At 44.3% G+C, this 13,091-nt stretch overlaps 1 protein-coding gene across 1 annotated transcript; it reads right to left on the reverse strand.

Moving 5' to 3' along the window:
• Positions 1–90: 90 nt before the first annotated feature.
• Positions 91–11,990, reverse strand: LOC102048344 (lanosterol 14-alpha demethylase). Its single transcript, XM_055706587.1, has 10 exons — positions 11,757–11,990; positions 10,959–11,057; positions 9,759–9,935; positions 5,580–5,706; positions 4,451–4,625; positions 4,156–4,275; positions 3,514–3,709; positions 2,834–2,929; positions 1,797–1,965; positions 91–1,129 (listed from the first exon to the last, which is right to left on the reverse strand). Exons 1-10 carry the CDS (start codon positions 11,907–11,909, stop codon positions 951–953), a joined length of 1,491 nt encoding a protein of 496 aa, XP_055562562.1. The 5' UTR covers positions 11,910–11,990; the 3' UTR covers positions 91–950.
• Between the last annotated feature and the right edge of the window lie 1,101 nt (positions 11,991–13,091).

Genomic DNA, 13,091 nt, shown 5'->3' on the forward strand with positions numbered 1-13,091 from the left:
GGTGAGCACTGATGAAGGGGGGGTAAGCTCCTTGCAAGACCCACTCTTCTTCATAAAGCTTTTCAGAAGTGACAGGGTAGAGCACAGAAATCTGTCACAAGAAGACTTTTTATAAATGTAATTCAAAGTTCCTGTAACCCAGAGCTCGTTACTATTTATCATTGCCACTCTTGAACTAAATGCCGTTTCACAATCCTGCATTAGTCATTACAAAGGGGGACAAAATTCAGCCGTTTCACTTAACTTTTGACCATTTTATACACAAACATGTTATTTACCAAATCAACATCTGTATTATCAGTTACTTTCACACTTAACATCAAGCTTCCAGAGATCACTACTTTCAGAAGGCTTTTTTAAAGAATTATTTTTTTTCTTTCTGAACCTAAGCATTTTACAACTGCTTTCAAGTTAGACATTTAAGTTGTTCGTCTCTGTGAACAATTTGCCTACTGCTCAGCTGTACAGTAACATTTTTTAAAAATAATTAGCCAAAACCATACCTTGTTGGCTTGGAACAGAATCACATTCCCCTGCAGTGCCTGTTCCCTGACAGATGTACTGCAATTGGACACAGAGGTACAGTATGCAGTCTTAACCTCTTACTATCTGTGGAAAATAATCTTCAATTATCTTTCCAAAGCAAACAGTTCTGTTTAGAGAAATTACTTATTTCTTCACCTTGAAGAGCTGGCATGCACCTTAAAAGTGTTACACCAATAAAGACACTTTTTCTTTAAAAATGCAATGAGAAATGTGTAGAACAAGCAATTATACACAGCAGCATTAAATGATGTCAGCAAACAAAACTGATGCAAAGACTTTGCATTTGGTAATTATTGTTGCTTTCTGTTAACAGTAGCTGCAACAGCTTCCATTTGCCACCCATTTTGTGACAATTTTCTTCAAAAGTCTCTTAGTTTACACAAGTAAGGTTTTAGCTACAGAATTTACAGTGACCTCCTCTTATATCTGATAATGGGGTTATTAGGGGTGTGTATCATGGTTGTATAATTTATAGTTGGAAAATAGTCATTGATGAGATCAAATTCATACAAACGAAGCAAAGTAGACCAAATAGTCTTAATCTGAACATAAGCAAAGTTTTCTCCAATGCAGCGATGACGGCCTAGGAGGAAAGCCATAAAAAGCAGTTTAGAATACATATTATCAAACCACTTTTGACAACAAGTTAACTTTGAAAGTTTTTTGCAGCCAGTAATTGCTTCTTTCTAAACAACAGGAGGCTCTGATGTTGCACACAAACCATTATGGAACTCTGATGCACCAAAGTCTTGTTTATAAAAACTGCCATTGCATAAAACAGATTGAGAGTCATTTGAATGAGATTGTGTTGTTCTGTGTTCACCACAAAGCATTAATTCACGTACTGCCGGAGAAGCATTTGCAACACAGAGAAAAGATGCTGACTTTAACCCTGCTGTGGTGACATTTGCAAACTGTTGGGCATGGAGTCACAACTGCCACATTTTTGCTGTGCCTAAAACTGACTTTGTATTACCAGGTTTTTACCTTGACTTGAAAAGACAAGTCAAATATCACACATGCTGACCTAATTTGTTCTGATTGCTACTTTGAGTGATATATACAGCTATTGCTCAATTTACTTCATTCTTTTAACAGCGCTTTCACATAAAGAAAATTTTCAGGTGGGAACAGAAAGGAAAAAAATAGATCCTTGGGCACTACAGTGTGGGGAGGTGCTGTACAAGATGACCAGTGTGAGCTACTTCAGTACTCAATCGCTCAGGAAAGTGCTGTGTTCTCTTACTCACCAGCGCCAAATGGAATATATGCAAATTTCTCTCCAGCTGCTGGGTTATCCTGGAGATACCGGTCAGGCTTGAACTCTAGAGCATCCTTCCAGGAGTCCCTGAGTCTGTGGTTAACAGTGGGAGAGACACAGACCTGATGGCCAGGGGGAATATTATATCCAGCGACAGTCTACAAGAGAAGAGACAAGACTCCACATGTGACAAAACTTCCCCATTTTTATTTTCAAAGTGTTACCTGAAGTGTTGTATCACGACGCTGGAATTTCCAGAGATTTTGCCTAAGCTCATTTACAATGAATGCAGCTTCATACTTCATTGTTTCACTTGTACAGGGCACAATGTGCAAGTAGTTGCAGGAACCTTTAACAAGGCTGGCACTTCTACAGAAGGGTTTTTTAAAAAAAAGTGTTACCTTAAATTTATTGAAAGCATTTGTTATGGGAGGAACAATTGTTTAAATAATTATTTTACTTTCTTATTTGTACAAACAGCAAGTTTAAGTACAAGCCACATTCTTCCAAGATAACTACTAAAAGTAGCTGGCAAACAAAAAGTATCTTTAAATGGTAGCACCAAACTAAGCTCCAGTGAGACTGATGGAAGAAAGGGTTAGTTCTGCTGAAGAAGACACGTGCACACGTGGCTGTTACCAGGTCCCCCCAAAGCCTTCCCTTCTCCAGGCTGAACAAACCCTGTTCCTTCAGCCTCACAGGACAAGTGCTGCCGTCCCCTGCCAGCTTGGTGGCCCTCTGCTTGCTTCACTTCATCAACATGTTGATTGCTGGGGGCCGGAGGGGTCGAAAACTGGATACAATTCCAGCGGAAGGTAACAACTACCAAGTTCAATGTATTAATTGCTTTCCTCAATCAACACCAGCTACACTCCCACTGATACAACCCAGGCAGACATCAGCTCCCCTCCCTGTCAGCAAACACTGCTCACTCATGTTTTCCATCTGCCACGTGGGACACCCCCCGCCGGGCCTTTTCCAGCCCCATTCTACTGAAGTGAAGTCAGCTCCAACGAGCATACTCACCTGGGGAGCTCTGGCCATTCTCATGATGGTCATTATAGGAGGTCTAAGCCTTAAAGTTTCTTTTAGACAGCGATCCAGCAAACTGAGATCCTTGAGCTGAATATAGAGAAAATGATGTATCAAAATAAAGTCAAGTTTATTCAACACAAACAAAGTGTTTTTTATACCACGTAAAACTAAATTTAAAAAAAAACAGAGTAAGCAGCTCATATTTACATGTACTTCATTAGCTATCCTGATGGGTTTTTTTCCCCAATTTGATTCGATTAAGAAGGAAAAGTCTCTGACCAGTGCAATCAAATAGGACTAGTTTCCTTCTAATTTGTCTCATGAGTGTTTTCTGACACCTAATTAAAGCACAGAGTCACACTGCATCCCTTTCCTCAGTGGAAATATGAAGCTCTTCCTCCTCTACAGAACTACTGTTTCTTAAATAAACATTGCAGGAACTGTAATTTCCTTAACACCAATTAAAAAAAAAAAAACAAGACAGTAACAAGCTGCGTATTTCTTTGGAGAGGAAGAGATAATATTGGCAAACAGTGTTATGACAGTGACAGCGACACACTGATTCTAACACAAAGCACATGACTGTATTTCACGTTTGTTTGTTGTTTTTCTTTCTAAAGAAGCATCGAGAAGTATAAAAATACCCAGCAGCAATACCGTAACATACAAACCTGCTCGTAAGTTAATGGTGGCAGGTCATCCCCACAAACTGCTTTTTGTTCTGTGTAGCACTGTTCCTGTATTGATTTGTCTCTGGCTATGAAGAAGCCAAGCCAGGCACTAGTGGTGGAGGATGTGTGCTGCCCCGCTAACAGCAAACCGATAAGCATTCCAGCAATTTCATCATCTGTCAGTGGACGGCCATCCCTAGGTTAAAGGGGGTTATGTTAGAACTTCATTTGATCAGTTTTCCAGTTACAGCAGCATTTACGATTTCTTCTAATGTATTTCTTTCTCCTCCTTCTATTTTGTTGCCTACCCTATATGGAGCAGCAAAAGCTCTAAGGGTAGGGAGAAGGGAGAACAGAGGGAGAGACGCATTCTGGGAGCCTTAAAGAAAATCATTACCGAACAGCAAAGAGAAAGGAAACAACCTCATGACCAGCGATGAAAATCACAGAAATCTGAACAGCCATTAACAAGTAAGGTTTTTAAGCTGTTTTTAAGACTACAGCTAGGACCAATTTCTGGTAACAAAAACAGTTCAGACCATGAGGGAATATTTCTTTTTTTTTTTTTTTTGGTAGACAGTTTTAACCGAATAGTTCAAAGCTAAGGTCTATAAATGATAAGTCTTCAAACCCTTGGCTTACTTGTACGAAGCATCAAGTAGAGTCTGGAGCATGTCATCCTCCTTTTCCTCAGACTTTCGACGTTTCTGGATAACCTTGTAGAAAATATTCTTTATTTCTTTGTGCGCTCGATCTCGACGTCTGCAATTAAAAACACTTCTATTATCAACTCTATACAATGCAACACAAAAAATGCTTAAGAGGATTTATTGGGACATCTAGAATAGCTTACGAACAAGAACGTGGGGAGGGGGATCCAAACAACAAAGACGTTTAGATAAGATGCTTAAGTTGCTTCATCTGTTATTTCTGGTACCTGAAGCTTGGCAGAGGCAGCCAACCTGGCAGAAGCCAGGCAGCGTGAGTAAAGCCCCCATCCAGATCCGCATACAGCTGAGCCACCTTCTCATTCAGCAAACTTCTTATTTCTTTCCCATGTAAGCAACGACTTGCTGTCAAGATGATAAGTTCGGAAAAGGCTTCAAACAGGTCTGAGGAAAGATTTGAAAAAATGTTACCGAAGATGCATTTCAGGCGAGATGTTATGCTCTACAGGTTTATTTTTATTTTACAGAAGAGAAAAATAAGTAACTGGACACAGATTTTAAGTGTTTTAGATTGTTTTACTCTGAGAACGGAGCATCTGATTTTAAATTTCTGTGTGTCTGTCAGGTCTGTCTTTAATCAACACTTTAATTGCTGATTTCAACAGCTTTTTTCTAAAGTATTTCTTTCTAGAAATTTTTCTAGGAGAGCTAGTAAACCTTCCAAAGTAAGCCATGCAGCACAAGCTCAATCCTTAACAAACATAAAGGAAGTCATATGAAAACTTAACCTTGAAATCCAAATGCATGAGAAACCAGTTTTAGTTTTGCTGCTCACCGATTTGTCTTTATATAATATTTATACTTTTAAGCATAAAACTCTGTATTATCACATTCTATATATAAATTATATACTTCCAAAATAAATTACAACCATATTATATTAAAATATACAAGTGTTATATAAATGTTACCAATTTAATTAAAATATATATGTTTAAATAAATAATATTTATGACACTGTTATGCCACTGGGGGCTTGCAGAGCAGGATCTTTTCCTAGGGACTAAGTGGTTACACTGGGCTGACTCAGATCGTGCGAAATGAGGATGGTTCAGCCAGGCAGCAGGTACACTCTCCATAAGCTGACTAAGCAAGCAAAAGTAAGATAATGCGCCACTCCTTTCAGTGATTTTCTGAGCAACTTTATTCTTCAATAGCCTTAAATTTGATTAAACAAAATCTGTATTTTGCACATTTCTTCCAATGTTCAGTACAGTTTTACCTATGTCATTTTTAATTTCTTTACTATTGCAGTAAATAATTTACAAAACCATACACTGCATTGGCCTTAATGCCTTCCCAGAAAACTGGTGGAAAAATGCATCTGATCTCACTTACTTTTTTCTCCACTCTCTCCCCATGCTTTGAAATACTCCTTTGTTTCTTCTTCGATCATAGATACATGCTGTTTAAATTGGGCAATATTTAGCCCAGTTTTGAGCATCTTCTTCTGTTCCAAAAATACCTAGAGGAACCAAGACAGAAAAAGTGGTCAGTACAAGGTTCATCATACTGATGTAATTAACAACTTATTATCATTTGTACTATAAGAACATACAGAATTAAAAAGAGATTGTGATTAGGACTGCAGTGTACAACAGACACTTAAATTTAAATAACAGGTACTATTCTAGTTTTCACCTTCTTTGTTTTTCAAGCAAAAGTTTAGCAACATCCAAGTAAAATACAGTTCTCTCTCTTGCAGTACCAGAACAAAAAATAAATCTGAGAATCTCTGTTAAACTTTATCCCTGAAGATACAAGAAACATTCAAGACTGAAATATGGAACACGCTTCAGATACATGACCATAAATGTAATCAAACCTGTCCTTGCAAAGTCTGGATTCAGTCTGTGTTCCTTGTGACGTGCCCTCCTTGCTTCCTCTCCCCAACAGCATCAATCTTCTCTCACGCAGTAATACCCTACCTCTGGTCCAGAGATACACCTTTTTTCAAAGGCCCTCTGACCTCACTGCCCAGGAAGTCAGACACAGAAGCAGGAAGCAAACTGCCTCCTAGAAAAACGGTGAGCTTCACGTCTTTCTCACCTCTTCCTCTTTTCCTTTGAACAGACTCAAAGCTAACAAACCTACTGGTAAAAAGCCCATTATTTGATGAGAACCGTTCAATGGATTGATAGGACATTGGCTCAGAAAAGTTATCTGATTAATTTTTAAGCCCTGATTACAAATGAGGGCATCTGAACTACAGATCTGCACTGCACCATGAGTAATATGCCAAAATCCATCTTCCCACCAAGGGCTCTGCATGTCCTATAAAGTTATTCACAAAACAAAAGGCATAAAAAGAAAGGTTACTTCCTAGAAACTGCTCAAAAGAGTGAATGCAGTGGGGACTCCTCCAGCCGTCTGTCAGAGGGTACACGTGCCAGAGAGCAGAGACAAGCACATTGTCCCTTACAACACACTAGCCAATCTCCATCTCCAGCCTGACAGAGACAGGGATGACACACAGGAGCAGACTCGTCCTCTGCCATTTCAGCATCTCTCAACACAAAACTATCAACAAAAGGCTCGAGGGGAGGAGACAGAGAGTGAATGTGACTTGATATATAGACTATGCATATTAACCAACAATTACCAGAATTACTTCCTTTTAAAGAGTAAGGGGTGGTGCTTCTACACGCATGACTGGAAGTCACTGAAGAGACAGAGACTTAGCAGCTTGAGCAGAGAGAAGGGGGCCTGAAAAGAAAGTTCTGAATGATCCATCAATGCTAGAACGCCAATGAAAGTTTGAATGTCTCTCTAACTGCCCTCCCAGCAGATGTCTGAAATGAAGTCGTGGTGGTAGCGCTATGCAAAAAACCAGCTCACTACTAGCAGAATGAATTCTGGCCACAACCCAACATGCTACCTCTCCAGCTTCGCATCGGAAAACACACAACTAGAAACAATCAGTGGATGTCAAGAGCAAAGTCCCGGCACCTCCCCAGCTGTGGAAAAAAGTAGCCTAGGCAATTTTCTTAGAAACCTGGATCTGCAAAGATAAAAAGGAAGAAGTCCTTTTAATATCAAAGGTATGAACTAAATAGACTTATCCACAGACACTCAAGACTGACCAACTGTCCTGGTTTCAGCTCGGACAGAGTTGAATTTTCTTTTCAGTAGCTGGTACAATGCTGTGTTTTGGATTTAGATTTTTAGCAACATTTCAGATGTTGCTAAGTAATGCTCATACTAAGTCAAGGACTTTTCAGTTTCTCAGGCCCTACCAGCAAGTGGGCTGGAGGGGCACAAGAAGGTGGGAGGGACCACAGCCAGGACAGTTGACACGAGCAATCCAAAGGGATATTCCATACCACAGAACATCACGCTAAGTATATATAAGCTGGGGAAGTTGGCCAGGACCTTGCGATTGTTGCTCGGGGACTGGCTGGGCATCGGCCAGCGGGTGATGAGCAACTGTATTGTGCAGCACTTGGGGGTTTTTTTCCCTTTTTGGATTTTATTCCTCTCTTGCTCTCTCCTCTTTTCCTTACAATTGTTTTTATTATTTTTCATTTTATTTCTATTGTTAAATTGTTCTTATCTCAACCCACAAGTTTTACCTTTTTCCCAGTTCTCCTCCCCAACCCACCAGGGAGGCGGTGAGTGAGAGAGCAGCTGTGTAGTGCTTAGTTGCCAGCTGACATTAAACCACAATACTGAGTAATACGGAAAGATTAATCTCTTGACTAAAGCAGAACTCAAACACACCCTAGGGGAAAAAACTCTAGAAAAAGACTCGTTTCAGATAAAAAGCAGTGGTGGATCAGTGAGGTAGGCCTTAATCATCCCTATATACCTGAAGAACATAATTGTAGGAAATGCCTGTTTCCGAGGAGCTTATAGAAAATTTTATGAAACTGCTGAAGGATGAGATTAGATCCCATCAAAGAACTAGCTCTTGAATCAAGACAGACCTTCAAATCCATCCATGAACTCTAGAGTGTGAAAGCAAAAGTCAGAACAGGTGTAATAAGTGGATGAACTGTCACAGAATTAAGGACAAACCAGCACTTTTTATTTTCAAGCAGACATCCCACGACAGTCGGAATCCAAAGAGCAAGCACAACACCGAGAAAAACTGGCTGACTTAGCAGTCGACATCTGATTCATAGACACTTTTCTGAAACTAGCATATACCAGAGAAGAACATGAAAGATGCACTGCAGAGAATCATGTACCCTCTACACTCAAGCAGCTCCAAAAGATCCACAACTCCATCCCTGACTTTTTGAGGAAGACCTCCAACGGTCAGAATTGGCAAAACAAGTCCATTAGAATGGCCCCACTTGTGGAAGAGGTCTCCTAGGACACAAGAAGCGATCTCCTACTTTTCATCCAGGCTGCGGTCCTGCTAGTTTCATTCACAAAGGGATGGGAGAGGCTACTCAAACCCATCAAGTGCAAAAAAAACCCAACAACCAAACAATCCTGCCCCCAAACTTTTGTGACACTGTCCACCCACCATTTAACATTTCCCGACAAAGCAGGCGACTAGTAAGTTCTCCTTATTTGCTAAATGGAAGTTGTGGGAAATCAGTTGTAAATGAGATTTCCAAAAGAATGGGGTAAGAACAAGATACATTCTTTGTGAATCCCTGCAAAATGCCAGTGTGGAGGAAAAGAGACTAGTGCCCCATAGGCACATAATTAAGAGGGCAACAATCACTGCAAGTATCTTCAGCAGGGGACAGCGAAGAGGCACACAAAGGAGGAAAAGTACTGATGGCTGTAGAAACTATTACCAGTTATATGATCGCATTTATACAAACAAAATGAAGCCAAAACCAAAAACCCCAAAATACGGTGTATCGCAGCGCTGTTTCTGCCACCAGATTACTCTGTTCTACAACAGGCTGCAAACGTCAACATACACTGAACACAGTCCCAGTGGAGCAAGGCCATCCACAGAAAAGTTGGCTTCTGCCGCTTAAGAGTCTGTCATGACAGCAACATGAACAAACAAGAAAGTAGCCAACACGTAGCTCAGAAACAATGCCACGCGACACAGCATTCCAGACCCAGGCAGACTGTATTCAGCGAACATATACAGACTGATTTCTGTTTGAGCAAGACAAACTTTGTGGTGCAAACTGTCAAATTAATACTCCCATATCTAGATTTGGCATGGCATAAATGAAAAATTATCACTCTTTAAAGCTCTCTCAGAAGGAAGACCTAAACTTGCTTGTAAGGGAAAAGTAAACTGTGGCCAGTGGTGCTGTAAGGGAAGGAAAAATGAAGAGACTCATTTATTGGTTTTTCTTCTATGTGGTGGGATTAGACGGTTTCAACAAGAAAAAATAGCATCCATACTGACAAAGGGCCATGTAGTAAATAAACCAACCTAAACACATTCAGTCTTGATTATTCAACCAGGACAATTTACCAACAATATGCCAGAACTGCATATGAACACACAACTCCATCATACAGAGCCAAGAGCTCAGGGCTGCCTACTCAGAATTTAAATTATGCGACTTTTCTACTCATACTTAAAATACATACCATATTAGGGACATCATAAGCAACTCCCTTGCCAAAAACCGGTGTGGTCAACCGAGAGTATACATCCTCTGCATTCAAATCTTCATTTTTACTATTGAAGAGTAGAGCAGCTGCATCACTACCCAGTAAGTATGTGAATGTCTTGCCAACCATTGTGAAACTGAAGACAGGTCCATACTAAGAGAGGAAAAAAGTGGCAACAATTTGTTTTAAATATGAACAACACAAATTATTAAATTCATTTCTCTATATATACAGGCTGCCAGAAATCACTTGCTCGCCTAGGAAGTATCTAGAGATTTAATCAGAATAGAAATATTTTAAGCCATACTTAAATTCTGTTCTCAATATATTTATTAGCGATATCTAACGTTATAATGAACACACATGATCTTGCACATTTTAAAACCATTTAGTTTTAAAAATGTAAATGAAAGACCAATTACACTACAAAAACTAGCAGGGTAATTAAAGCACATATAGCCTCCAGTAACCTACAAACACAGTCTCAAAAAATTCCGGATTTGGAGTTATGCATAAATAATTAAGAGCAACAAAAGATTTTGAAGTTTAAAGGTCACCTTCAGCAGACCTTCATGTACTAAATTTGCCTCTCTCTAAGCTAACCAAGCTAATATTGAAGCTTATGACTCTAGAAAGTTTTAGACATTGTGAAACAGATCAATAAATCTTCTTTTATTGGAATTAAGGCTGTACTGCCTTAGTTCATTTCTTTTGGGCTGTTACAGTATAAAACCTACTAAGGTTTTATACACCAGCCCTTGTAACATTGGCGAGGGACTTAGAATTCATCAAATTGCCTGCAGAGGTGATCAGCTACATTCCAGCCTGGTCACAGATTAATAGAGTGAGATTAAAAGTTCCCAATTTAGGCATGAAATAACATCATGAAAATGGCTTTTTAATTAAGTTGTGATTTGGCTATGAACATTACCCAAATACACAAACATATTTTTAAACCTGAATCATAAGAGATACCTCAAAAAACATTATTTCTCCAACAACAATGTACATAAAAAGATCTGAAGAAACAAGAGTCTACCCTGCACACTCCATTTCCACATTCGAGGCGGTAAATGAGAATTAATTGATTTTACACAGACTCCAGACAGAGATTGTCATAAATACACAGAAATATTTTAGCATATGCTCAGCCAGTCACGTGGGAAACACACCTACCTTGTCATAAGCATTTTCCAAAAATTCAATGGGACTTTTTCCAAATGCAATTGCATGTCCAAGGAAAGGGATGCTTGATGAAATGTAAGGTGGGTGTTTCTGAGGGAAAAAAAAAAAAAGAGAAAAATAATTACTGAAATTTGTGCAGAAAGTAGTAAGATTATGTCCATCTACATAAAAACTAGACAGAGGAGACGCCAGACATGTTCTGTTTAAACTCTTTTGTGAAAAAGCCAACCGTGGAAAAGTGATTTTCTTTTCTTTTTTAAATAGAGTAAGAGCAAGCCGCATTTAAAACCAGCAGAGGTTAAAAGAAAATAAATACAACTAAAGATGCTTGCTAAGGGGCGTCTGAAAGCCAAGCACGAGGGTACTGCAGCTGGGACGGCGGCGCTCAGCAGCAGCGTTACCGGCCCGGCCGGGAGCCGCACGCCCGCGGGGCGCCACCTTCAGCCGCTCCCGCCCAGCACCTCCGCCTCGTGTGACACCGCCGGCCGGGCGCAGCCGGGCGCAGGCACAACCCGGCACAGGGCTCCGGTCACACACCGCCCCCGCGGCTGCGGGCGCCCCCCGGCCCGAGCCGGCTCCCGCACGCCCGGGCTGCGCCCCCCGCTGCCCCGCGCCCCCGGGGCGGCTACACAGGGGAGCGCCCCGCGGCCCCCCCGGCCCTCCCTCCGCTCCCCGCCCGGCTCGCCCGGGCCGCTCCCGGGCCCCGCGGTGGCCGCCCCGGCCCCCCGCCTGCCCCCGGCCCCCCGCCTGCCCCCGGCCCCCCGCCTGCCCCCGGCCCCCCGCGCCTACCCCCTGGCCGGAGCCGGCGTGGCGCCGGTAACCCAGCTGCAGCAGGTAGCCCAGGCTCAGCGCGAAGGCGGAGGCGGCCAGCACCAGGGACAGGGGGTTGCCGACGGCCACCCGCTCCAGGAGGGACCCGCCGACCTCCGCCAGGCTCAGCATCGCCCCGGCCTCCGCCGCCGGCCGCTGCGCCGTGCCCCGCCGAGCACCCGCCGCCGGGCCCGGCAGCCGCCCCGCCCCCCGCGCTGGGCTGATCTCTGCCCATGTGACGATTCCCGGCGCCGGAGCCAACCGGCGGCCGCGCTCCGCGGGGTGACGGCGTGTGCCGGGCCGCGGCGGAACGCCATTGGGCGGGAGGGGGGCGGGGCGCCGGGCCGCGGGCGGTGGTTGGCGGTTGGCGGCAGGCGGCGGCCTGGCGCGGCGCGCCGGGGGGGTGGCGGCGGCGGTGAGGCGGCCTGGCGTCGCGGCGGAGCTGCCGGCGGGCGAGAGCAGCGTGGCGCCGGGCCGCGGCCTCGCAGCGGGGAGCGGAGCCCCGGCGCGGCCTTGGCCGGCCCGCGCACTGCTGCCGGCACCGCCCTGTCGCTGCGCGGCTCGCTGCCCCTGCCCCGAGCACCGCCCCGCGCGGCTGCCGCCGGTCCCCGGTGCCGCAGCGCCGAGGCAGCAGCGCGCCGCGGGAGACGCGCCCGTGGGCAGCGCGTGCCGGCGCCGAGCTGGCGCGGGGGGTGGTACCCGTGGGTCTGGGCTCGTGCGGGGGTCACGTGTGCCGGCCCCGCGGGACTTCGAACCCACACAGGCAGCGCCGCGGGCTCGGGGAGAGCGGGTGGGACGGTGCCCGGCAGAAACGGCCCCGGGGGGGCTGGCTGACCGCCGGCTGCACACGGGCCAGCAGTGTGCCCAGGTGGCCAAGGGGGCCAGCAGCATCCTGGCTGGTGTCAGAAACAGTGAGGCCAGCAGGGCCGGGGAAGTGACTGTCCCCCTGTACTGGGCACTGGTGAGGCCGCACCTCGAACACTGTGTTCAGCTTTGGGCCCCTCACACCAAGAAAGACCTTGAGGTGCTGGAGCGTGTCCAGAGAAGGGCAACGAAGCTGGTGAAGGGTCTGGAGCACAAGGCTTATGAGGAGCGGCTGAGGGAACTGAGGGTGTTTAGCCTGGAGAAAAGGAGGCTCAGGGGAGACCTTATAGCTCTCTACAGCTGCCTGGAAGGAGGCTGTAGGCAGGTGGGGGTCAGTCTCTTCTTCCAATTAACAAGTGACAGGACAAGAGGAAACGGCCTCAAGTTGACCAAGGGAGGTTTAGATTGGATAGTAGGCAACATTTCTTCACTGGAAGGGTGGTCAATAAG

The sequence above is a fragment of the Falco cherrug genome, chromosome 4, assembly GCF_023634085.1.
Source record: "Falco cherrug isolate bFalChe1 chromosome 4, bFalChe1.pri, whole genome shotgun sequence".
Classification (NCBI taxonomy): Eukaryota; Metazoa; Chordata; class Aves; order Falconiformes; family Falconidae; genus Falco; species Falco cherrug.

Excerpts from the sequence above, each read along its gene's own strand:
- LOC102048344 (XM_055706587.1), bottom strand. The coding sequence starts at position 11,909 with ATGCTGAGCCTGGCGGAGGTCGGCGGGTCCCTCCTGGAGCGGGTGGCC. Across the intron at positions 2,930-3,513 it reads CACCATTAACTTACGAGCAG|CTCAAGGATCTCAGTTTGCT; the intron begins GTTTGTATGTTA and ends CTCTATATTCAG. Across the intron at positions 1,130-1,796 it reads ATATATTCCATTTGGCGCTG|GCCGTCATCGCTGCATTGGA; the intron begins GTGAGTAAGAGA and ends CTTTCCTCCTAG.